Consider the following 26,749-nt stretch of genomic DNA (forward strand, 5'->3'; position numbering starts at 1 on the left):
GCTCCGGTGGCGGAAAGCAAGCGAGTGCATATCGCCACCTACTGGACCCTAAAATATAGGAATTTAGGAAGTGGGGGGAAATTCAATTGAATTCAATCGACGTCTTCATGTTCATCTTTTGTCAGCAACAATCTTATATTAGCCATATCCTAGAAGACTTTTAAAAGACAAAAGTCTGATACCCTCTCACATCTTAAGAGTTTTTGTCACAGACTATAATTTTGTAAAGACCAGGGATCTTGCAGGCAAGACTGCAACTAGATTCCTCTTGAGAGATGTTCCTACCTGCTTTGCTGCTTCCTCGTTGGTGCTGGAGAGAGGATCGGAGGGTTCGTTCGATCCCCCCCGGACACACACGCCTCTCAAGATTTATTCATTGTTAGGGTGTTCAAGGAGCTTTCTGCCGGGAGACAGAGAGAGGATTTAGCTGCTTTATGCAGAGCGGATCTGAATACTTCAAGTCTATTTTGTTACTGGTAAGTCACTAGGCTAGAGTGTTGTAGAACATTTTTTTAAATGTTTACTGAATAAAAACATCCTTAATTTTATCAAATATTCTCTACTCTATATCTCATTTCTTTCTTTTGTTTTAATTTTCCTCCCTCCATCCCTCTTTGGATTTTAAATATAGTTTTTCCCCATGTCCAAATAATTCAAATATATATAAATAAAAACAGATAAGTAGTAAATTAAAAATAAATTATGAAATAAAAAAAATCCACTCTCCCTTGCCCCGAGTCTTATCATACGGGTCAAACCCATCAATCACAGCCAGTTTCTCCACATACCGTGCCCTTTCTGCAGCTGGTAATGTACTCACATAACCCGAATTATCAGCCATCGTGTCACTTTACTCTCGCTCGTACTTTGTTTTATATTGTATGTATGTATGCATGTACTTGGTCTTCCAATATGGCACCCTAGCACAATCTCGCGGTACGGTGACGTCACGCAGTAGCCCTCTATAAAAGAAGATAAAGACAGAAAACGCAGGAAATCTGCTGCTACTTTGTCCCAAAATATTGGCGCCATGTTCCAAAAAAGGGCCAAAATGGGTAAGGTGCTGAGTGCAGGATTTTGTTTTTCTTTTGTTTACAACAGTAGTGGTAGATCGATCTGTCAGAGTGATCAGTGGGGATGGGGGGTAGCATCAGTCCGTCCGTCAGTCTATGTGTGTCAGTGATGCACACACAGAGATGAGTTAGGTGGCTCGATGGCTAGGTACTAATAGCGTCGGACCTGGGGCTGCTTTTATTTTTTTTTTCAGCTTGGGAAATCTGTGGTGTGGTGTGAAGACAGTAAAATGCGAGACTTTAAGAGCACGTGTTTTTCAGTCGTCATGGTAACATGGCATCATGGTAACATGACGCCCTGTCAGTGGTTTGGCATTTGGATCAGAGTGAAAAGAAACGTGTGCACTAGCTGAAAAATGAAAATGTTCAGACCAGTGTGTGTGAAAACACCCACTGTTGCTGCATTTGGGCAATTTTAAATCAATTGTCCTTATAGGGCTGTGCGATATTATTTCAATCTCAGGATTACTTGAAACATTTATCTCAATTAGAAATTATTGTTTTTTATGCTAAAGCATGGGCAGATCAGGAGTGTTCTGATGCCATAAACAACAACTGAAGTGAGCAACAGAGACAGACAACAACAGACAGACAATGAAGGAGAGCAACAACAGACAGACAATGAAGGAGAGCAACAACAGACAGACAATGAAGGAGAGCAACAACAGACAGACAGTGGAGGGGAGAGCAACAACAGACAGACAGTGGAGGGGAGAGCAACAACAGACAGACAGTGGAGGGGAGAGCCACAACAGACAGACAGTGGAGGGGAGAGCCACAACAGACAGACAGTGGAGGGGAGAGCAACAACAGACAGACAGTGGAGGGGAGAGCAACAACAGACAGACAGTGGAGGGGAGAGCAACAACAGACAGACAGTGGAGGGGAGAGCAACAACAGACAGACAATGAAGGAGAGCAACAACAGAGACAGACAATGAAAGAGAGCAACAACTGAGGTGAGCAACAGAGACAGACAGTGAAGTCACAGCATAGTTGTAGGAAGATAACAATTATAAGTTAGACAACAGAGAACTTATAACGAATAAAAAAATGTCTAAATGAGAAGATTTGAAGTGTGCTCGTGTATTTGGGGGGTACGGGAGTAGGGGGCCAGATGAAGTCCACTTTTGGGGAAAAAAGATCCCCCCCCCCCCCACAATGCTGGCTACGGGCCTGGAGAGCTCACCTACTGGTTATTGTCAATGTCCATGTCACTATTTACATGAGCCAAGACTAAAAACCTTATGATGATATTAAATATGGTTGATTTTATAGACATGTCAAGATAAGAATAAGGCTGACTTAGGACAACTATCCTGACCACCTTATACCAAACAGTCGAGATCATGGGAGCACACACGACTTTGGGTGGTGCACTGGTTTGCACTGTTGCCTCACAGCAAAAAGGTTCTGGATTCCAACTTTGTAGTTGACTGGGGCCTTTCTGCGTGGAGTTTGTATGTGCTTGTGTGGGTTTCCTCCAGGTTCTCCAGTTTCCTCCCACAGCCCAAAGACATGTGGATTAGGTCACCTGGCTACTCTAAATTGCCCATAGGTGTGAATGTGAATGGCTGTTTGTCACTTTGTTAGCCCTGTGATAACTTGGTGACTTGCCTCGGGTGGACCCTGTTTCTTGCCTAAAGCCAGCTGGGATTGGCTCCAGCTTCCCCAGTGACCCTAACAGATAAGTGGTTTTGATAATGGAGAAATGAAATTTTGTCTGTGACAGTGAAATCACTTGAAGAGTCATTTGGTGTAAGGCTCAGCATTGTTGTGATGAGTGACATACAGTAGCAGTCAAAAGTTTGGACACATCTTCTAATTCAATTTTTTTTTTTTATGAATTAAAAGACACTTAATGTCTTAAAGCAATGATGGATGTCATTTCTCTTTGCTTAGTTGAGCGGTTCTTGATTACTACAGTTGTGGAAGAGCTATTTACTGTATTTTTATTATTTACTAGTTACTCTTTGATCTCAAATGCATTAAGAAGACAAGAAACTAGTCCACTAATTAACTTTTGATGAGGCACACCTGTTAATTGAAAAGCATTTCAGGTGACTACCTCATGAAGCTGGTTAAGATAATGACAATATTGTGCAAAGCATTGTCAAGGTCAACAATGGGTACTTTGAATAATCTCATCTCATTATCTCTAGCCGCTTTATCCTTCTGCAGGGTCGCAGGCAAACTGGAGCCTATCCCAGCTGACTACGGGCGAAAGGCGGGGTACACCCTGGACAAGTCGCCAGGTCATCACAGGGCTGACACATAGACACAGACAACCATTCACACTCTCATTCACACCTACGGCCAATTTAGAGTCACCAGTTAACCTAACCTGCATGTCTTTGGACTGTGGGGGAAACCAGAGCACCCAGAGGAAACCCACGTGGATACGGGGAGAACATGCAAACTCCGCACAGAAAGGCCCTCGCCGGCCACGGGGCTCGAACCCGGACCTTCTTGCTGTGAGGTGACAGCGCTAACCACTACACCACTGTGTCGCCCACTCTGAATAATCTAAAATATGAAATATATTTTTACACTTTTTTGTTTACCACATAATTCCATATATGTTCCATTTGTTATTGAAACACCTATGAATGAGTAGGGGTGTACAAACTTTTGACTGGTACAGTACGTCTCCGCTTCCCACAGCAATGCTAGTCCCAAGTATGACAACAAGAATGGTGGACTACATAGTCTCTTTACAAGTGTTGCCTCTGGCTTTGGTTTTTCTTCTTCTTCTTCATTGGATTAGTCAGACTAGACACTACACAAGCTGTTTTTTTTTTTTAAATGGTGGTCATAAAGTTTTAGTTGGTCTTGTTGGTCATGATAATCCCTTACCTAACTCCTGTCATAAGCAGTTTGTGGTTCTAGACCAGCAAAGTGTTGGTGTTGCTCTTGAACTAGTTTAACAGGCGGCCTAACCTCAAACAAGTCGAAACGTAACTTGTTTGAGGTTAGGCACCATCTCCAAAACAGCCCACAAACTGCCTTGGTGGAAAAGAAGGGGTATGAGAAGACAACCCTGAATATGAATTCATACCATTTTCTTTGGTTTTTCCTGATTGGTTTCTCATTCAATGCAGCATTAACACAGATCTTGAAGTCCTGTCAGGAATATCATCATTACAAGGTGAATGCACATGAACACCACCATGATGTTGTAAAACTCATCTTTTGATTTACTCATTTCAAATTACACAGCAAATTATCAATGTTATGGACGTGACAACCAATGGACAAATGTTTGAATGAGATGACGCATTTTCATTGTGTAATGTGAACGAGACTTGAAAGAACACAAAAAGTGTAGATTTGAAAATATTTCTTGTTTTGGGAATACATCATTAAGAAAAACCTACATTATGGATGTGACATGTCTGAATCAGTACTCCATGTACTGTATTTGACGTACAAACAATGCAATTTGATCATTCAACTAGAAGTGAGCCAATGAAATAGGAGTGAAAGATATGAGTGAAGATTTTTTGTTCCTGTGCTCAGAAATTCATTTTTCCATGGTAAGGTTGACATTTGCATGGAACATTGCAAGGACATTACATTGTCCTTGTGCCTTTTAATCATGTGATGCAAATGCTGCATCGTACAATGGACACACTGTAAAAAACGTCCGTAGAATTAACAGTGAATTTATGTAAAATCATGACATAAAAAAACTGTAAATACAAAAACAATGAAGCAGTGTGTAATTTACATCAATATACTGTAAAACTCCTAACCAAATACCACTGTTAATTTAACAGTAAGAATATGTTGAATTGATCTTTTTTTTTTTGTAGAATTTACAAATTGTTGTAGTTTAAACACAGACAAACTGTAATAATAAAACAGAATGTGATAGTTAAAATTACATCATTGCCTTGTTAAAAAAAATTAAAAAATGTCAGTAGAGGCTCTCCGGCACATTTCGTAAAACTCTAAATCAAATAAAACATCTGTCTAGTAGATCATTGCTTGTAACCATCATTTTGGAGCCACAAAAACCAATAATCGAGAACACTCGCAATTCATTCCTAGATGCTTTTTTATTGTACAATGAATATCCATAAAATTAACAGTTATGTATTGATTATTGTACATTGAATACCTGTAAAATTTACATTTAGTTATCATTAATTGTACATGGAATCCCAGTGAAATGTACAAGTTATTCTGTAATGTTGTTTACATTTCACTGTATTTTTAACAAGATTATTCTGGCAACCACAGCTGCCAGTATTTTTCCGTAAAAACAACGGATTGTTTTTTACAGTGCACCACATTTTATGCCACATTGCTTCATTCAGGATACACAAAATATACTAACCCCGTTTCCAGAAAAGTTTAAATATTTTCCAAAATGCAATAAAAACAAAAATCTGTGATTTGTTAATTCATGTGGACTTTTATTTAACTGACAAAAGTACAAAGAAAAGATTTTCAATAGTTTTACTGACCAACATAATTATATTTTGAAAATATAACAAACTTAGAATTTGATGTTTGCCAACGGCATGGGTGAGTTTCATGTGTCCGAAGGTACCATTGATATATTGGGGCATATATTGGGATTTTAGAGGGACATGTTCATCAAAGTGATGTTTCTTCCCAGGAAGTCCATGCTTATTTCATTAAGACAATGTCAGGCCTCATTCTGCATGGGCTACAACAGCATGGCTTTGTAGAAAGAGTGCGTGTGCTTGACTGGCTTGCTGCCTGTCCAAATCTGCCTCCTACTGAGAATGTATGGCACATCCTGAAGAGGAGAATCAGACAACAGTGACCACGGACTGTTGAGCAGCTGAAGTCTTGGATCAAGCAAGAATGGACAAAAACTCAAATTGCAAAACTGCAACAATTAGTATCCTCAAATCCCATATGATTAAAAAGTGTTATTAAAAGGAAAAGTGATGTAATACAATGGTAATTGTTGTACATTTATCTTCTTGGTGACTAAAAATAACGAAGCGAGACCTTGCTTCTTTTCAACGTTTACTGAATTAAACAAGAGAACAAAATACAGCGTGTGCTTGCATAGTTGTCTAACAAGATGGCCGCACGCCAACCTCAAAACAAAACTTTACGCAAATCAAGTTACGTTCAACGTGGATCAATGCATCTTGGGTAATGAAGTCTATTTCAATGTATTTCCTAAACAAATGACTAATAAACTGTCAATCTTAATGTTTATATCAATGAAATGTCAATTATATGTATTACTAACTTACTAATCCTTTTAACTATTCTTTTAATAGTCAAATATACTAAGCAAATATAATTCTAAACAAAATAAATTCTCAACAGTAATAATGTCTCTGTCCTAACTTTTTTTTGAGTGTGTTGCAGGCATCAAATTCTAACTTTGTTTATATTTGCAAAATACAATTAAGTTGGTCAGTAAAACTATTGAAAATCTTTTCTTTGTACTTTTGTCCGTTAAATAAAGGTTCATATGAATTAATAAATCACAGGTTTTTGTTTTTATTGCATTCTGGAAAATCTCAAATTTTCTGGAAATGAGGTTAGTACATCTTGACTTTCAGTAAGGAGGGTGTATCTTCTAGAACCTGCATGATTATATTGCTTCACAAGGGATGACAGATAGAAGAATCACGAAAACCTGACAAGCTAGCGTACTTTTGGCACTGAAGCATTTTTTGCTCAGCAGTAAAATTCTAACATACCATCAATGATTCCATACTATTGGTCATATTAGAAAATCAACCTACGGTAGCTCATTTGCTCGTCTTTACTACCCATATGTTTCCACAGTTATTTTTGCCACCAGTACAATGTCTAGTGCCTTTGTCAGCCATTTTTTATCCTCTATTCCAGTCCATTTCGACATGCCTGACCCTGACAAGTCCCTGTGTCCGTTTGCGAGGTTTAATCACAGGTTTAATCACTCTAAGCAGATGAATCACATTGTGTAATGCTCTCCAAGACAGCCAGAGTCATTTTGAACCAGGAATTAATCATGTGTTTGTATCTGTAGTATTCCTAGAGCGTGTTGGACATATGCTCGTACTCGTGCCAATTTCAGTGCAGGCAGATGAGTTTAGAATTTGATTCAATCTGGATAATGACCTTTAAAATGCCTTAAATTGTGCAGACTGACTGTATTCAGTGGGCGAGTTCCATCAACCCTTAGCAAAAAGTAGTATACTTAAAGTTCATTTTATTAAGTATGCTTCAGTATGAGTATAAGTATAGCAAGTATACTACAGACCATGTACTTTTAGTGTACTAGAAAGTATACAAATTTAATACTTTTTCAGACTAAATTGGAACATTTCAAGTTTATAAAAGTATACTTTAAAGTATACAACAAGTACACTCATCTATATACTATCAATGTACTTGGTATATCCCTCTTGCATGCTTAAAGTATACCACAAGTACACTTATCGATATACTTCTTTTTTTGGGCTTTTTTCACCTTTAATGGATAGGACAGTGTAGAGACAGGAAATGGATCAGGAAATTACCTTGGGTTGGAATCAAACCCAGGTCCCCAGATTTATGGTATGGTGCTTTAGTTGACTGAGCCACAACACCCCTTGGTTACATACTTCAAGTCCCTATTTTTAGTTTATTATTGTATACTTTACGTATACTGTTATAAACGTTGGTTATTTCACTAGTTTACTTGTTATACTTTAAGTTTGCTTGGCATATTACTTGTAGCTTACTATTTATATACTGGAAATATACTCCTTAATGTATTCTTAAAGTTTACTCATACTGTATGTACACAAGAGTGTGATGCATTTACAAAATCACAAGACAGAATGTTGAAAACAAGTTTGATATATTTTCAAACATTTCAAAAATAAAGACCTATGAAATCAAGTCCTTCCTTACTGGAGAAATTGATCAAGTCAAAAGTTTTTCTGTTTTTGTGTATGATTTTAAGGTACATAAAGATAATGCAATTGAGCACACATACTATATACTGTAAAGTTTTAAACTCCAGCATTATATTATATTAATATATAAATTAAATGTTAAGCATGAGTCAATGACTTGACCTTATTATGCACTTGGAGCAAGATATACTAAGTATTAGTACTTTGTGGCAGAAAAACGTGAAAAGTATACTAAAGTATACGTTTTAGTATTAAAGTATAAGTCTTAGTATTAATGTACTTAGTCTTAGACTTTTATTTATACTTTTCAGTATAAGCCAAGTATACTTCACTATACTATTCTTAAGTATATAAAATAGTTTATAAAAAGTCAACTTCAAGTATACTTCTGCAGTTTTAGTAAAAAAATAAGTATACTCATAGTACACTTGAATAAACTTCTTTTTGCTAAGGGAACCTACTCCTTCAAATGTTCACCTGCCTGTAACTTTGTGAGGTGAATACCACATTTGCTTGGTTTACACTATGTCAGCATTTGTTTTCGGAATGAAAAGGTAAAGTGAATTTTAATTCCTAACTGCCTATGTGCATCAGTTTAAATGCCAGCAATAAATGCACTTGCTATCTGACTACTATATGCACATAATGTTTGTATTTTGATACCAGGCTTTTAAAAAATTTCCTCATCAGCTAAACCACTCAGGCCAGGAAAGTCCTTTGAGCAAGTCCTTTTTGGTTCAAGATATACTGGTGTCCAATGAGGGTGGTGACACTCATCAAGGTGGATAACAAAAAGGAATAATTAACAAGCCATTATGTCACTGTCTTTTTCCTCTGTCGTCAGTTCCTCTGTGGTCGTTCCTGAAGGCGTGGCATTATATGCAGTGTTATTCTCTATGTGGTCAAGATGGTCTATGGCGGCATTCTCAAAGGCCCTCCTCATGATGGGGTGCTCTTCCAACACCTCGTTAAAGCTGTCCACACTGAGAGAATAGAGTCTGCAGTATGTATCGGCCTGCACGCTGGCAGTGCGTCGCCCACTGGTCAGCAAACAAATCTCTAGGAAAAGGAACAGACTCTTCAACAAGCTGTTCACTTTTAATAGTTGTTTAAAATACAGTGGTGCTTGAAAGTTTGTGAACCCTTTCGAATTTTCTATATTTCTGCATAGATATGACCTAAAACAACATCAGATTTTCACACAAGTCCTAAAAGTAGATAAGAGAATACAGTTAAACAAATGATACAAAAATATTATACTTGGTCATTTATTTATTGAGGGGCGGCACGGTGGTGTAGTGGTTAGCGCTGTCGCCTCACAGCAAGAAGGTCCAGGTTCGAGCCCCGTGGCCGGCGAGGGCCTTTCTGTGTGGAGTTTGCATGTTCTCCCCATATCTGCGTGGGTTTCCTCTGGGTGCTCCAGTTTCCCCCACAGTCCAAAGATATGCAGGTTAGGCTAATTGGTGGCTCTAAATTGACTGTAGGTGTGAATGAGAGTGTGAATGCTTGTTTGTCTCTCTATGTGTTAGCCCTGCAATGACCTGGTGACTTGTCCAGGGTGTACCCCGCCTTTCGCCCGTAGTCAGCTGGGATAGGCTCCAGCTTGCCTGCGACCCTGTAGAAGGATAAAGCGGCTAGAGATAATGAGATGAGATGATCCAATATTACATATCTGGGGGTGGCACGGTGGTGTAGTGATTAGCACTGTCACCTCACAGCAAGAAGGTCCTAGGTTCGAGCCCAGCAGCCGACGAGGGCCTTTCTGTGTGGAGTTTGCATGTTCTCCCCATATCTGTGTGGGTTTCCTCCGGGTGCTCCAGTTTCCCCCACAGTCCAAAGATATGCAGGTTAGGCTAATTGGTGGCTCTAAATTGACTGTAGGTGTGAATGAGAGTGTGAATGCTTGTTTGTCTCTCTATGTGTTAGCCCTGCAATGACCTGGTGACTTGTCCAGGGTGTACCCCGCTTCTCACCCATAGTCAGCTGGGATAGTATGTAATCCATCCATCCATCCATCCATTATCTGTAACCGCTTATCCTGTACAGGGTTGCAGGATAGCTGGAGTCAAGGCTCCAGCTTGCCTGTAACCCTGCACAGGATAAGCAGTTACAGATAATGGATGGATGGAGTACATATCTGTGAGTGGCAAAAGTATGTGAACCTCTAGGATTAGCAGTTAATTTGAAGGTGAAATTAGGGTCAGGTGTTTTCAATCAATGGGATGACAATCAGGTGTGAGTGGGCACCCTGTTTTATTTAAAGAACAGGGATCTATCAAAGTCTGATCTTCACAACACATGTTTGTGGAAGTGTATCATGGCACGAACAAAGGAGATTTCTGAGGACCTCAGAAAAAGCGTTGTTGATGCTCATCAGGCTGGAAAAGGTCACAAAACCATCTCTAAAGAGTTTGGACTCCACCAATCCACAGTCAGACAGATTGTGTACAAATGGAGGAAATTCAAGACCATTGTTACCCTCCCCAGGAGTGGTCAACCAACAAAGATCACTCCAAGAGCAAGGCATGTAATAGTCGGCGAGGTCACAAAAGACCCCAGGGTAACTTCTAAGCAACTGAAGGCCTCTCTCACATTGGCTAATGTTAATGTTCATGAGTCCACTATCAGGAGAACACTGAACAACAATATGGTTAGTTTTTTCTTTTTTATCAGACATCTAGTTTTAGGTTTGTTTACCTGACATGTTTCGACGTACGTAACTGTCGTCTTCCTCAGAGTGTCACCGGATGTTGTTGGTGACGCATCTTATCAGCTGATGTTTCCGAAGGCGTGACCTTCCTGTCTGGTTTGACAGGTCGGTCACGTCTTCTGCTGTCCGTTCGTCCCCTGCAAGATGGCACTCCAGGTATGGGAGAGCATGTATGCTCCCTCATCCCGGTTGATGGTCCTCGGGCTTCGCTTTCGGATCTCCATGGCCTCTCTGATCCAGCTCTGATGTTTGTTATCTTCTGTGCGGATGACTCTGGCATTCCCCCAGTCCATAATGTGATGGACTGGGGGAATGCCAGAGTCATCCGCACAGAAGATAACAAACATCAGCGCTGGATCAGGGAGGCCATGGAGATCCGAAAGCGAAGCCCGAGGACCATCAACCGGGATGAGGGAGCATACATGCTCTCCCATACCTGGAGTGCCATCTTGCAGGGGACGAACGGACAGCAGAAGACGTGACCGACCTGTCAAACCAGACAGGAAGGTCACGCCTTCGGAAACATCAGCTGATAAGATGCGTCACCAACAACATCCGGTGACACTCTGAGGAAAACGACAGTTACGTACGTCAAAACATGTCAGGTAAACAAACCTAAAACTAGATCTCATCTCATCTCATTATCTCTAGCCGCTTTATCCTTCTACAGGGTCGCAGGCAAGCTGGAGCCTATCCCAGCTGACTACGGGCGAAAGGCGGGGTACACCCTGGACAAGTCGCCAGGTCATCACAGGGCTGACACATATACACAGACAAACATTCACACTCACATTCACACCTACGGTCAATTTAGAGTCACCAGTTAACCTAACCTGCATGTCTTTGGACTGTGGGGGAAACCGGAGCACCCGGAGGAAACCCACACGGACACGGGGAGAACATGCAAACTCCACACAGAAAGGCCCTCGCCGGCCCCGGGGCTCGAACCCAGGACCTTCTTGCTGTGAGGCGGCAGCGCTAACCACTACACCACCGTGCCGCCCCCTAAAACTAGATGTCTGATAAAAAAGAAAAAACTAACCATATCTAATATAAGACATAATGAACGTAATCGAGAGACTGAACAACAATGGTGTGCATGGCAGGGTTGCAAGGAGAAAGCTACTGCTCTCCAAAAAGAGCATTGCTGCTCATCTGCAGTTTGCTAAAGATCACGTGGACAAGCCAGAAGTCTACTGGAAAAATGTTTTGTGGACAGATGAGACCAAAATAGAACTGGTTGGTTTAAATGAGAAGCATTATGTTTGGAGAAAGGAAAACACTGCATTCCAGCATAAGAACCTTATCCCATCTGTTAAACATGGTGGTGGTAGTATCATGATTTAGGCCCGTTTTGCTGCATCTGGGCCAGGACGGCTTGCCATCATTGATGGAACAATGAATTCTGAATTATACCAGCAAATTCTAAATGAAAATATCAGGACATCTGTCCATGAACTGAATCTCAAGAGAAGGTGGGTCATGCAGCAAGACAACGACCCTGAGCACACAAGTCGTTCTACCAAAGAATGGTTAAAGAAGAATAAAGTTAAATGTTTTGGAATGGCCAAGTCAAAGTCCTAACCTTAATCCAATCGAAATGTTGTGGAAGGACCTGAAGCGAGCAGTTCATGTCAGGAATGGCGAGCTGAGGTGAAGTGAGGACCCAAGAGCAGACTCAGGAAACAGGCAGTGTAATGAGAAAACTTCTGTAATGAAGTAGATGGCAGAAAGGCAAAGGTACAGTAGGGCTCAGGCAAAGATCGGCAGTCAAAAAACAGGCCAGGAGGTCAAAAACACAGGAGTAGGTAGACATGATCAGGGACAAAAAATAGGACAGAAAAATCTTCACAAATACTGATGAACACAGGGACAAGGGAAATCCAGGCAGAGGTAGCAAAAGACACAATTCAAAAGAACAGGCAGGCAAAAACAGGGACAAAGAACACTGGACAGAAAAACTTGACAAAAAACAAGGAGAAATTCAGGCAGGGGGAATTAAGAAGACACAATACCAATGAGCTGAGGCAAGGAAAGTCTACAAGTGACAGTGTGGCAAATGGAGTAGCTCCAAATAGTTCTTAAAAAGCCCTGGCTGATGGGAGAGGAGTGGTAGCAGGTGTAGGAGTGCCACTTCAGGAAATGGCCTTCAGCAAGGCAGGACTGAATTCCTGTCCTGGATCCGGCCTGGAAGTCCCACAATCTGAGGCAGCTGGGCCATAGAAGGTTCACGCTGCACGCTGCATGCTGCACACTACACGCTACACGCGTGTAAAGAAAAGTGGACAAACGTAGCATGACTTGCTCTGGGCCATAGAACGGCGTTCACGTTGCACGCTGCACGCTGCACACTTCACGCGTGAAGCGTGAAATGAACATGCACACTTTTTTCTAGGCGTGAAGATGGAAATTCCAGTCAATGCATGCGGTCACCGCCACGCCAGCCAATCAGAACGGGTCTAGGGAGATAACTCTATGCTTTCAGGGGAAAACTTCAGAAAAAATATAATTGAATGGTATAATTGAAAAATAGTTCTTCATCGGGATTGTCAAGCAGATTATAGAATGTTCGGTGAAATTCACCACGGGTTTCTCTCAGAAGGAAGTGTTCTCGGCTCCAAATTCTGTTCCTTTTTCTCTTCCTCTGTCTCAGTAAAAGCAGAATGAGGCAATCGTCGTCATCCGAAGAGTCCATATTGTTGGTTACTCGGTCAAAGTAGAACAGACGCAACACGTGAACATCCAAGCATGAAGTTTAATGGCCCAGGGTCCGGTTCTTCACGTGAACGTGTAGCGTGCAGCATGCAGCGTGCAGCGTGAACCTTCTATGGCCCAGCTGCCTAAGGCATGGATGGACTGGACAGGACTGTGACAGTTCATGTGAGGAAACCCAACATCCCAGAGTTGAAGCTGTTCTGTATGGAGGAACGGGTTAAAATTCCTCCAAGCCAGTGTGCAGGACTGATCAACACTTACCGGAAATGTTTAGTCGCAGTTATTGCTGCACAAGGGGGTCACACCAGATACTGAAAGCAAAGGTTCACATACTTTTACCACTCACATTGGATCATTTTCCTCAATAAATAAATGGCCAAGTATAATATTTTTGTCTCATTTGTTTAACTGGGTTCTCTTTATCTACTTTTAGGACTTGTGTGAAAATCTGATGACGTTTTAGGTCATATTTATGCAGAAATATAGAAAATTCTAAAGGGTTCACAAACTTTCAAGCACCACTGTAATTAGCACATGTGATGGAAAGATAGCAAAATATTTAAGACAAAATACAATTGCTTATACGTAAGTAAAGAAAGAAGGCTCAAAATGTAAACCTTAAAGAAGCTACAAAGAACACAATGATCGTAAGGGAAAACATGCGCCCAAAACAAAAGAAATCAATCATCACCCCCAAAGTAGCAGCCATCAATGAGCTTCTTTTCCTTCTTGTTTCGAGTGACGACAGTGACACAGCCGTGCTGGATGAAGTACATTTTACGGCCCATTGTACCCTCACGAATAATGACATCACCTGGCAAGAAGACCTCACACCGCAACTTAGTCAGGAGCACAGTGACAAAGTGTGGATCACCATTCCCAAACAATGGCATGTTTGCTACCAGTTCACGGCAATTGTAGCTCACTATATCCTATTATGAAAAGAGAATGTAAATTGGAATCAGGTCAGTATTAAGTAGTCTTTTGTAATGTACATTTAAAAGAACATATTTATTTAAGCAGGCTGTGTTTCTTTATATTTTAAGGCATAAAAAGAAATACAGTTTTATGAACACACAACATTCTGCATTGCTTTATCCCAGACTGGGTGGCATGGTAATCCAGTAGGTAGCACTGACGCCTCATAGTACCAGTATCCCAAGATATGGCAATATAAAATCTTGATTCCAACTTGGGATGGTCCTGGGATCCATCCTTCTCGGGTCATATTGCTAAACTGGCTCGGTTATGCAGGTTTCAGGAGCATCCAGCCATTTCTATCCACAGAGGCCACTTGTTCATTCCCTTTTTTCATTTTGCTACTGGGGTACTGCAACTCACTCATGGCAGATCTGCCTCTTTGCACCATCTGACCCCTGCAACAGATCCAAAATACAGGTGCAAGGCTTGTTTTCAACCACCGTCCATAGTTCTCCCACACCACCCCATTGCTATCCTCCCTCTGCTGGCTTCCTGTAGCTGCCCACGTACCTTCAAGGACTTATCACCCCCTGCTCTACACACATCACAATCCCTCTTCCTCTAACACAGCTCGAGTGGGCCCACCAGCTCTCGGTACAAGGAATGCATGCCTCAAATCTTTTCCGTCCTGCAACCCAGTTGAAGGAATGAACTTCCCCTGGCTGTCCAAATAGCTGAGTCACTGGCAATCTTCAAATGAATACCCGACCTCTTCAGGAAAGCACTTGAATTAGCACCGTTTATGTATTTATTTTTGAAATCCTTGTCTTTGGCTTTCTTTTCATACTGTACTAATCTTCCCAACAGTGTTTTAGCATGATGGTATGCTTTTGCCGCTTTTCCACTACAAACGCGGCTGAGCCGTGCCGTGCTGAGTCGGGCTGAGTGGGGCTGTTGGAGTTGCATTTCGACTACAACCGCGCTGAACCGTGCTGGCTGGAAGTGGGTGGACACATTGGGTGGAGTTAGCGAAAGTGGGTGGACGTCAGGTGATGTCGTTAAGCAGCGCAAACAGTGACATCAGTGATCTTTTAAGCGGTAGTCTCACGACCCGGATAGTAAACAATAAACATGGAGGACATGGAGTCGTTAGTGTTGCTGGTCTTGGTGCTGTGGCTTGTTGTCACCGACAACGCGGACAGATACTGGCAAGAGCGTATAGATGAGGCGAGGCGCATAAGGCTTCAGAAATTCTCGTAATTCGTAATTCTTCTCCTTCCAGGTTTACGGTGTTTACAGATCCCAGCGTGCTCGCGGGGCGTGTGTGGGCATGTGAGGACACTCCTCCTCACCAATCAGTGCACAGGGGAGTGTCTGCTCACGCCCCCAGCCTCACTCGGCTCGCTTTGGCTCGCTTCAGCCCCACTCCAAAACGGTGCGAGTTTTAGGGGCTAAGCAGGGCTGAAGCGAGCTGAGTCGTGCTGGTTTTTGGTAGTCGAAACGCAAGCCGTGTCGGGCTGAAGCGAGCTGAAGCGAGCTGAAAAAGGGTAGTGGAAAAGGGCCATTAGTCCTTGACTTATTGAACAGCTTACAGAAGAGCTTTGTAGTATCTATTGTCATCCTTATGGTAATAAGGATGACAATAGATACTACAAAGCTCTTCTGTAAGCTGCTCTGGATACAGGGGTCTGATGAATGCTAAAATGTAAGATGCAAATGTGTGTGTGTGTGTGTATTGTTCCCTGTGATAGACTGGAGTCCCATCCAGGGTGTATTCCTCCCCCTCACACCCTGTGTTCTTGGGATTGGCTTCATATCAACTGTGACCCTGACCAGGATCAAGAAGTTACTGAAGGTGAATGATGGAATACCATTTTTGAATTACTTTTACAAGTGTTGAAATGTATATCCTCAGACAGGGTCTATCAACACCTGAAAAGTGTCAGGATTTTTAAAAAATGGTCAGATTTCAGGTGTTGTGCTTAAACTGGACAGGTACAACCAACAATATTGTTTTTTTGTGTAATATAATTTATACATTATGACCTCTTTAAGGGGATCACTCAGTTCTCCCAGAATGTTGTCCTCATCAAACATCTTTCCCTGGAAACGGTGCTCATAATAGTCATGAATTCTTTGTCGCAATTCAGCAGGAAACTTATGGAAGGACATGTATTGCTCCACTTGCTTATACTGTGAAAGACAACAGTTTACAAGAAACATGAAAATAATAAAAAGAGAGGAAATTTAACAGACAGTATACTGTAGGTAATAAAATAATGCCTTTAATACGAGTTCATAAATATGAGTTTAAATAAATTACTAGTGTTTTAATCCAAGTAGGCATAGCTTCATCGATGCTCATTTTCTATCTGAGGTCTATTCATGCATTTGGTATAACATTAAGATTAGTTACAATTTCACAGTCTGACTACAAGGTGGAATAAGATAAAACAGCATCTACTTTGGAAAATGCACAATGGTTGATATAATATTTTGTTTGTTACTCACAGTTTTTCACTTTAACCAAATAAGTAACCAGCTAAAAAGAGAAATATGCAGCAGCACCTTTTCCTTGTACTGGCGATGGGAGGCATCCAGTGACTGCACAAGGTTGGTTGCGTGGCCCAGGAACATGGCGTAACAAGTAGCACCAACAATCATACTCATCATGGTGAGCCAGACATCAGTCATTCTCTCAGGAGCTTGGGCACCATATCCAATACACAGCATATGGCTCATGGCCATGAAGAGAGCATATGAGTACTGCTCCTGCCAAGTGGCATTCTGACAACAGAAAATAATGACAATGAAAAAAAGTTTTAAAAAGTGAAGATAATGATTGGTAAGATACAAAATAAAATGGATTAGTTCGTAACTGTACACTATATTTATAATAAAGAACCTCCCCAATATGGCAAACACATGGGGCTCCCAAGTGGCACAACAGAAAAGCATTCAAGATTCAAGTTCAGATCATTCAATTCGATTCCATTTTATTTATATAGCACTTTTAACAATGGACATTGTTACAAACCAGCTTTCCCTTAGCAAAAAGAAGTTTATTCAAGTGTACTATGAGTATACTTATTTTTTTACTAAAACTGCAGAAGTATACTTGAAGTTGACTTTTTATAAACTATATTTTATATACTTAAGAATAGTATAGTGAAGTATACTTGGCTTATACTGAAAAGTATAAATAAAAGTCTAAGACTAAGTACATTAATACTAAGACTTATACTTTAATACTAAAACGTATACTTTAGTATACTTTTCACGTTTTTCTGCCACAAAGTACTAATACTTAGTATATCTTGCTCCAAGTGCATAATAAGGTCAAGTCATTGACTCATGCTTAACATTTAATTTATATATTAATATAATATAATGCTGGAGTTTAAAACTTTACAGTATATAGTATGTGTGCTCAATTGCATTATCTTTATGTACCTTAAAATCATACACAAAAACAGAAAAACTTTTGACTTGACTTTATTGATCAATTTCTCCAGTAAGGAAGGACTTGATTTCATAGGTCTTTGTTTTTGAAATGTTTGAAAATATATCAAACTTGTTTTCAACATTCTGTCTTGTGATTTTGTAAATGCATCACACTCTTGTGTACATACAGTATGAGTAAACTTTAAGAATATATTAAGGAGTATATTTCCAGTATATAAATAGTAAGCTACAAGTAATATGCCAAGCAAACTTAAAGTATAACAAGTAAACGAGTGAAATAACCAACGTTTATAACAGTATACTTAAAGTATACAATAATAAACTAAAAACAGGGACTTGAAGTATGTAACTAAGGGGTGTTGTGGCTCAGTCAACTAAAGCGCCATACCATAAATCCGGGGACCTGGGTTCGATTCCAACCCAAGGTAATTTCCTGATCCCTCTCCTGCTCATTTCCTGTCTCTACACTGTCCTATCCAATAAAGGTGAAAAAAGCCCAAAAAAAGAAGTATATTGATAAGTGTACTTGTGGTATACTTTAAGCATGCAAGAGGGATATACCAAGTACATTGATAGTATATAGATGAGTGTACTTGTTGTATACTTTAAAGTGTACTTTTGCAAACTTAAAATGAACTTTAAAGTATACTTTTATAAACTTGAAATGTTCCAATTTAGTCCGAAAAAGTATTAAATTTGTATACTTTCTAGTACACTAAAAGTACATGGTCTGTAGTATACTTGCTATACTTATACTCATACTGAAGCATACTTAATAAAATGAACTTTAAGTATACTACTTTTTGCTAAGGGTTACAAAAATCTGTAATTGCTTTAGATCCATTTCTGTAACGAACAAGCCAGAGGTGATAGTGGCAAGGAAAAACTCCTTAGGTGGATATGCAGAAGAAGCCGTGAGAGAAACCAGACTCAAATGGGAACTCATCCTCTTCTAGGTAACACCAGATAGTGATCTTCAGTGTGAACATCAGGGTCATATAATAAAAAGCCCCTGTCAATCAGAGCAACACAAACCAATTGTTGGTATCTGTGAGCTGATGTACAGTGACTTGCCACTATTCTTGGTGTTTGTCCAGTTTTGTCACATTACATGCTGGAATTAAAATGGATTTTGGGTGGCTTAGCACCATTTGATTTACACAACGTGCCTACCACTTTAAAGGTGATTTTTTTTATTTATTTAAATTTTTTTTAAATTATTGTGACACAAACAATAATTAAGATGAAAAAACAGAAATCTGCAGTGTGCATAGGTATTCACCCCCAAAGTCAATACTTTGCAGAGCCACCTTTTGCTGCAATTACCACTGCAAGTCTTTTGGGGTGTGTCTCTATGAGCTTAGCACATCTAGCCACTGGAATTTTTGCCAATTCCTCAAGGCAAAACTGCTCCAACTCCTTCTGTTAGACGGGTTGAGTTGGTGTCCAGCAATCTTCAAGTTATGCCACAGATTCTCAATTGGATTGAGGTCTGGGCTTTGATTAGGCCATTCCAAGACATTTAAATGTTTCCCTTTACTGCTTTAGCAGTATGTTTAGGGCCATTGTCCTGCTGGAATGTGAACCTTCGTCCCAGTCTCAAACCTCTAGCCGACTCAAACAGGTTTTCCTCCAGAATTGCCCTGTATTTAGTGTCATCCATCTTTCCTTCAGTCCTGACCAGCTCTCTTTTTTTGTTTGTTTGTTTGTTTCCATTTCCGGTTGAGAGTACGTCATGCTGGCTGCCGTCTGGCTGCCGCTTCTCACCGGAGCTTTTTTGTTGTTGTTGTTTTTTTTGTTTTATTTTATTTCTTTTTCTATTTTTTTTTCTGTGTGTTTGTGTAGTTTGATGTTTGTTTGAGTGTTTTCTCCACCGGTTGTGGTGTAGCTCCGGACCCAGTTTTGGGCGTTGGTTCCCTCCAGGCCTTGGTTCGCCATGGGCGATGCCTGCGCTCCCAGCTGTGGACTGCAGTGAGCTCGTTGCTCATTTTACATCGTGGTTGTCCAGCGCTCTGTGCTTTCGTGCTTGGCGTGGTGTTCCGAGCGATGTTGCTTGGTGGTGTCGCGGCGGCTGTGCAGGCGGTTTGGGACACACCAGCGCTCTGCATGGCGAAGATTCTCTGCTCGCTTTGTGGATCCACGCCGTGGAGTTCGAGCGATGCTGCTGACGGCGTCGCGGCGGCAGTGCTGGAGATGTGGGACTCGTTTTCGTGCGCCTTTTGGTGGGACTGTGGCTGCTACACCACGGGAATTACATCCTGACCCCTACTTGGTGGACTTTTTATTTTTAATTTTTTTATTATATTTATTTATTTTTTTTCTTTGTCTATTATTGTAAAGCATCCTTGGGTTTCTTGAAAGGCGCTATATAAATTTAACTTATTATTATTTCTTGTCCCTGTAGATGAAAAACATTTCCCACAGCATGATGCTGCCACCGCCATGCTTCACTGTAGGAATGGTGTTCTCAGGGTGATGAGAAGTGTTGGTTTGCGCCACAATTCTCATCTGACCACAGAATCTTCTTCCATGTGTTTGGAGAGTCTGCCACATGCTGTTGAGCAAACTCCAAACGTGTTTTCTTTTTTTTTTTTCTTTAAGCAATTTTTTTTTCCTGGCCACTCTTCCATAAAGCCCCACTCTATGGAATGGACAGCTTAAAGGTCCGTGTATCATCCGATCATTCAAGTATTCCATTCAATCTGGAAAACGAAAAACAAAAAAAACACTCAATATTTAGTTTTCCTGTTTTTCTGTATGACCAAAAAATGAGGGATTGGTGTTTGTTTTCCTTTTTCCAACTCAAAACAGAACAAATAATAAACAGGGAAACCAAAACGAAATAATAACTCTAATTTATGATTATTGATTTTCTCTATTCCCCACGCTCCATTAGCCTTCCCATGATCCTCAGCGACAGTCCATCATCATCTCTGCGTCTATGAAACAGAAAAATTGCATGTGCATGTATATATCAAGTAATTCATCCTATTCATTTAATATATTAAGCTGATGATCTCTTAATTATTATTATCTCAATATAATAGTAATCTGTACTCGAGTTGAGGGGGGATGGGGGGATGCCATCCCCCCGGAATAAAAAATGGTCAAAATCATCCCCCCTCTAAAACGGGCATCCCCCCTCCCTTCCCTTGAGCAATTTTATCAATAAATGTGGACATTACTTCTATTTAACATTGGAATTAGAAATGCCATTCCACGTAGCTCTGCTGAAACTGAGCACACAGTAAGCTACCGCGAGAGAGGGCGCGCGCAAGCGAAGCGTTTGAGGAGGTGACATTCAGTTGGGGTTCCGTTATTTTTGATTTCATTCGGCGTCAGTGACAGCAGCGGATTGCAGCATCATGGCCAAGCGGAGTGGACAGCAAGACCTAAGCAAGTTCGGATTTAAGATCGCAAGAAAAAACATTTCAGGAGGTAAGTCAAGAGTTACGAATATCAGTCCCACTTTCTGTGAGCCCACTATCACGCTGTAAAGTTCCCGATATGGAGCCTAATTTGTGGGCGGCGGATAACAACACAGCTATCATAATGAATGTTAGTTTGGAGTCTAGCCAGCTATCGATAGCTTACTCAGGTTCATGTTAGCTTTGATTTCTTGTATAAGGCCATTAATTTAATCAGCCTGGACGTTCGTTTGTTATTCTTCAGGCAACACATTCTATTGACTTGATATGAAAAGATTCAGTTGTTCATTTACATTGCCTGCTGAGGTTTTAATAAATTATTTACCGAACGATTTAAAAGGAGCCTACCATGACTATGAAGTTACACTTCAAATTGCACTAGTCATGGTAGGCTCCTTTTAAATCGTTTGGTAAATAATTTATTAAAACCTCAGCAGGCAATGTAAATGAACAACTGAATCTTTTCATATCAAGTCAATAGAATTTTTATTCAAAGCTGAACATTGGGAACATTGAGTTAAATACAGAGGTAGGTAGGGAACCAATAAGCTAAAACAAGCAACAGTAAATTGTAAATCTTCAGCTCGTCATTCTCCTGCTTGCTCCTGTATTGTCTCACACTCCGGGTCCTCCAGCTCCTGCCGCACTGTGTTGCAGTTGCTGCTGACTGTCATCTGGAATAAAGAGCAGTGGATAAGATAATTTAATTAAATATAATTATAATGTTATTTCTGATTTATTTATTATCTGAACGAGGATTCGAGCTTTGAAAAATGACCGGATTCTTTCTGTAACGTTGATTCCCGCTGTTATCTAGGTCACGTGACACCTTAACGTTGACGGTTACCAAGGAGCTGCCTTGGATACTTTGATACTTTGCTTCGATACATACAGCACTTTGATACATACTGGATACAAGCTAGCAAAATGAGTTAAAAGCAGGCATCTTTGGAAAGTTTCTTTGGAAAGGGGAAAAGGCCCATTGAGGAGACAGAAGAAGAGCCTATGACGAAGAAAAAGAAAGCTGCATTTTAGCAGACACTTTGTCGAGTCCTACACCAATCCTGCTCTGCCTTACATGTTGTGACCGGCTCTCTAATGAGGCAATGAAGCCTTCAAAACTGCTAGTGTCGTTAATTTTAGCCTTCCTGTCTTGAATAACACTTTTTGTTGCCTGAAGAATAACAAACGAACGTCCAGGCTGATTAAATTAATGGCCTTATACAAGAAATCAAAGCTAACATGAACCTGAGTAAGCTATCGATAGCTGGCTAGACTCCAAACTAACATTCATTATGATAGCTGTGTTGTTATCCACCGCCCACAAATTAGGCTCCATATCGGGAACTTTACAGCATGATAGCGGGCTCACAGAAAGTGGGACTGATATTCGTAACTCTTGACTTACCTCCTGAAATGTTTTTTCTTGCGATCTTAAATCCGAACTTGCTTAGGTCTTGCTGTCCACTCCGCTTGGCCATGATGCTGCAATCCGCTGCTGTCACTGACGCCGAATGAAATCAAAAATAACGGAACCCCAACTGAATGTCACCTCCTCAAACGCTTCGCTTGCGCGCGCCCTCTCTCGCGGTAGCTTACTGTATGCTCAGTTTCAGCAGAGCTGCGTGGAATGGCATTTCTAATTCCAATGTTAAATAGAAGTAATGTCCACATTTATTGATAAAATTGCTCAAGGGAAGGGAGGGGGGATGCCTGTTTTAGAGGGGGGATGATTTTGACCATTTTTTATTCCGGGGGGATGGCATCCCCCCCATCCCCCCTCAACTCGAGTACAGATTACTATTATATTGAGATAATAATAATAATTAAGAGATCATCAGTTTAATATATTAAATGAATAGGATGAATTACTTGATATATACATGCACATGCAATTTTTCTGTTTCATAGACGCAGAGATGATGATGGACTGTCGCTGAGGATCATGGGAAGGCTAATGTAGCGTGGGGAATAGAGAAAATCAATAATCATAAATTAGAGTTATTATTTCGTTTTGGTTTCCCTGTTTATTATTTGTTCTGTTTTGAGTTGGAAAAAGGAAAACAAACACCAATCCCTCATTTTTTGGTCATACAGAAAAACAGGAAAACTAAATATTGAGTGTTTTTTTTTGTTTTTCGTTTTCCAGATTGAATGGAATACTTGAATGATCGGATGATACACGGACCCTTAAAGTGGTCCTATGGGCAGATACCGTACTCCCATCACCGCTGTGGATCTTTGCAGCTCCTTTAGTGTCATCGTTGGTGTTTTTGCTGCATCTCTGATTAATGACCTCCTTGCTCGGTCTGTGAGTTTTGGTGGGCAGCCTTCTTGTCAGGTTTGTAGTGGTGACATATTCTTTCCATTTTGCAATAATGGGTTTAATGGTGCTCCCTGGGATGTTCAAAGTTTGAGATATTTTTTTATAACCCAGTCCTGATCTAGACTTCTCCACAACTTTGTCTCTGACCTGTTTGGAGTGCTCCTTGGTTTTCATGTTGCTTGCTTAGTAGTGTAGCAGAGTCAGGGTCCTTCCAGAGCAGGTTGATTTCCAGACATCATGTGACAAATCATGGGCGGCACGGTGGTGTAGTGGTTAGCGCTGTCGCCTCACAGCAAGAAGGTCCTGGGTTCGAGCCCCGGGGCCGGCGAGGGCCTTTCTGTGTGGAGTTTGCATGTTCTCCCCGTGTCTGTGTGGGTTTCCTCCAGGTGCTCCGGTTTCCCCCAAAGACATGCAGGTTAGGTTAACTGGTGACTCTAAATTGACCGTAGGTGTGAATGTGAGTGTGAATGGTTGTCTGTGTCTATGTGTCAGCCCTGTGATGACCTGGCGACTTGTCCAGGGTGTACCCTGCCTTTCGCCCGTAGTCAGCTGGGATAGGCTCCAGCTTGCCTGCGACCCTGTAGAAGGATAAAGTGGCTAGAGATAATGAGATGAGATGAGATGTGACAAATCATGTGACACTTTGATTGCACACAGGTGGATCTTAAATCAACTAATTATGTGACTTATGATGTTAACTGGTTGGACTAGCTCTTATTTAGAGGTTTCATATGAAAGGAGGTGCATACTCCACACTCCGGATTTCTGTTTTTCATCTTACTTATTCTTTGTCACAATATATAACAATTTGCACCATTAAAGTGGGAGGGATGTTGTGTAAATCAAATGGTGCTAATCCACAAAAAACATTTTAATTCCAGCGTGTAATGTGACAAAACAGGACAAACACCAAGAGGGATGAATACTTTTGCAAGACACTGCCAGTGGAAGAAGACATTTAGCACGTTTCTTGGTATGCTGGCATGAGCAGCAGCACAAACCTGATGTTTGGCTTCAGATGTCTCAGTGGAAGCACATCCGAGCCCTCACCCTTCCCATGGTTGGTGACCATCATGTGATGGGGGAAAGCTAGCTAATGCCTGAGAATTTGTGACCAGGTTTGGAGAAAATTGTGTAAAAGTTCAACTTCCTCACCACCATGTTGGTTTTAGTGACCCAGCAGTCCTGGGGGAAATCTTGAAGCATGGGCACCATGAACTGAAGACAGCCATCCCAGTGACATAGTAGAAGCATCATCCCAATCAAGTTAACTATTCGAACCACGGCACTTGCCAAGTCATATGTCATGTGAAAGATCTAAAAGAATGCAGTCAAATGAGGGTTAAATAATGGTTGAACTTTCCTCTGAGTAGTATTAAAAGGCATCATTTGCATCCTAAAATGGACCCTCAACTTGATATTCATGCTGTATGACCACATGTAACTATAATATTTTTCTGTTGACTATACAATACACTTGTCTCCGTGTACTCAGGACCATGTCCTTATTAACCTTGCCAAATTAATTGCTGTATACACTTTGGCCCTTTCTTCCTTTTAGTTTACCACCTGTTTCAAAAAAACTTTCTCACTGCTTACCTCTTCCCACTGGTGAATGTAGCGGATAAGTCTGGATAGACGAAGTAATCTAAGCAGACTGAGGATCTTAGTGAAACGGACAATTCTTAATGCTCTCGCAGTGCGATACACTTCTGCTGACTCAAGCCGAGCCTCCAGGTCCACAGCAAGGAAAATATAATCCACCGGGATGGAGGAGATGAAATCCACAAGGAACCAGCCCTGCAAGTATCGATGTCGGATCACCTTTGGGTCTAGGATGATATGGGAGTTATCGTCCTCTGAGATTCCTGTGCGGAAGTTTAGGATTAGGTCAGTCAGAAACAGAGTATCTGAGACCATGTTGAACATGATCCATGGCAGTGTGTTCTGATCCTCAAAGAATGTGATGCACCATGGCAGGATGACCAGATTGCTCATCATCAGAAAGAGCATTACCAAGTCCCAGTAGAACCTTAACATAAAAAAACAGAACACCTGTAATGAAAATGGCATAATTAAAAAAAAAAGAAAACAACAACAAAAACCATCCTCACACTGTTATCTCACAGATATTGTCACTGGAAAGGTTTATCTTTGGACACATTTTCGCAAAAGACTTCTGCTAGTGTGTAACCATGTCTTCATAGTGGCTATCTGAGGACTATTAAAAGAGAAAATGACAGAACCACAACTAATTGGAATACTTCATTAGAAAGTGTGTGAGTACAATCCATAATAGTCTCATCTCATTATCTGTAACCACTTTATCCTGTTCTACAGGGTCGCAGGCAAGCTGGAGCCTATCCCAGCTGACTACAGGCGAAAGGCGGGGTACACCCTGGACAAGTCGCCAGGTCATCACAGGGCTGACACATAGACATGGACAACCATTCACACTCACATTCACACCTACGGTCAATTTAGAGTCACCAGTTAACCTAACCTGCATGTCTTTGGACTGTGGGGGAAACCAGAGCACCCGGAGGAAACCCATGCGGACACCGGGAGAACATGCAAACTCCGCACAGAAAGGCCCTCGCCGGCCACGGGGCTCGAACCCGGACCTTCTTGCTGTGAGGCAACAGCGCTAACCACTACACCACCGTGCCGCCCCTCCATAATAGTCAATTTAAAATATTAAAAGGTGCACAGACAACCTTTCAAACATACAATCCAAATTCCAAAAAAGTTGGGACACTGTTTAAAGTATAAATAAAAACAGAATGTGAAGATTTGCAAATCATGGAAACCCTATATTTCATATACAGTGGGGCAATATTTAGTCAGCCACCAATTGTGCAAGTTCTCCCACTTAAAAAGATGAGAGAGGCCTGTAATTTTCATAATAGGTACACTTCAACTATGAGAGACAGAATGGGGGGAAAGAATCCAGGAAATCACATTGTAGGATTTTTAATTAATTAATTGGTAAATTCCTCGGTAAAATAAGTATTTGGTCACCTACAAACAAGCAAGATTTCTGGCTCTCACAGACCTGTAACTTCTTCTTTAAAGCTGGGCATATACTGTGCGATTTTTTTCAATCGCGGTATTCAGCTGCTGCTCACACTGTACGAGTGAATCGCAGGGGTAAACAGCACGCAGCTTACGATTCCTGTTCTCACACTATACGATCCAATGCTCGGATGTGATCTGACTGCTCACACT

The 26,749-nt window shown here is 41.0% G+C and overlaps 1 protein-coding gene across 1 annotated transcript in view; it reads right to left on the reverse strand.

Moving 5' to 3' along the window:
- Positions 1-8,758: 8,758 nt before the first annotated feature.
- hcn3 (hyperpolarization activated cyclic nucleotide-gated potassium channel 3) overlaps positions 8,759-26,749 on the reverse strand; it is a 35,599-nt gene continuing 17,608 nt past the window's right edge. Inside the window, exons 2-7 of the mRNA XM_060903958.1 lie at positions 25,121-25,553; positions 24,677-24,838; positions 16,871-17,089; positions 16,349-16,495; positions 14,073-14,313; positions 8,759-9,015 (exon numbers count right to left, since the gene is read on the reverse strand). Coding sequence (XP_060759941.1) covers positions 8,759-9,015; positions 14,073-14,313; positions 16,349-16,495; positions 16,871-17,089; positions 24,677-24,838; positions 25,121-25,553 — 1,459 coding nt within the window. The remainder of the gene's footprint in view (positions 9,016-14,072; positions 14,314-16,348; positions 16,496-16,870; positions 17,090-24,676; positions 24,839-25,120; positions 25,554-26,749) is intronic.

Source organism: Neoarius graeffei, chromosome 22 (assembly GCF_027579695.1).
Source record: "Neoarius graeffei isolate fNeoGra1 chromosome 22, fNeoGra1.pri, whole genome shotgun sequence".
Taxonomy (NCBI): domain Eukaryota; kingdom Metazoa; phylum Chordata; class Actinopteri; order Siluriformes; family Ariidae; genus Neoarius; species Neoarius graeffei.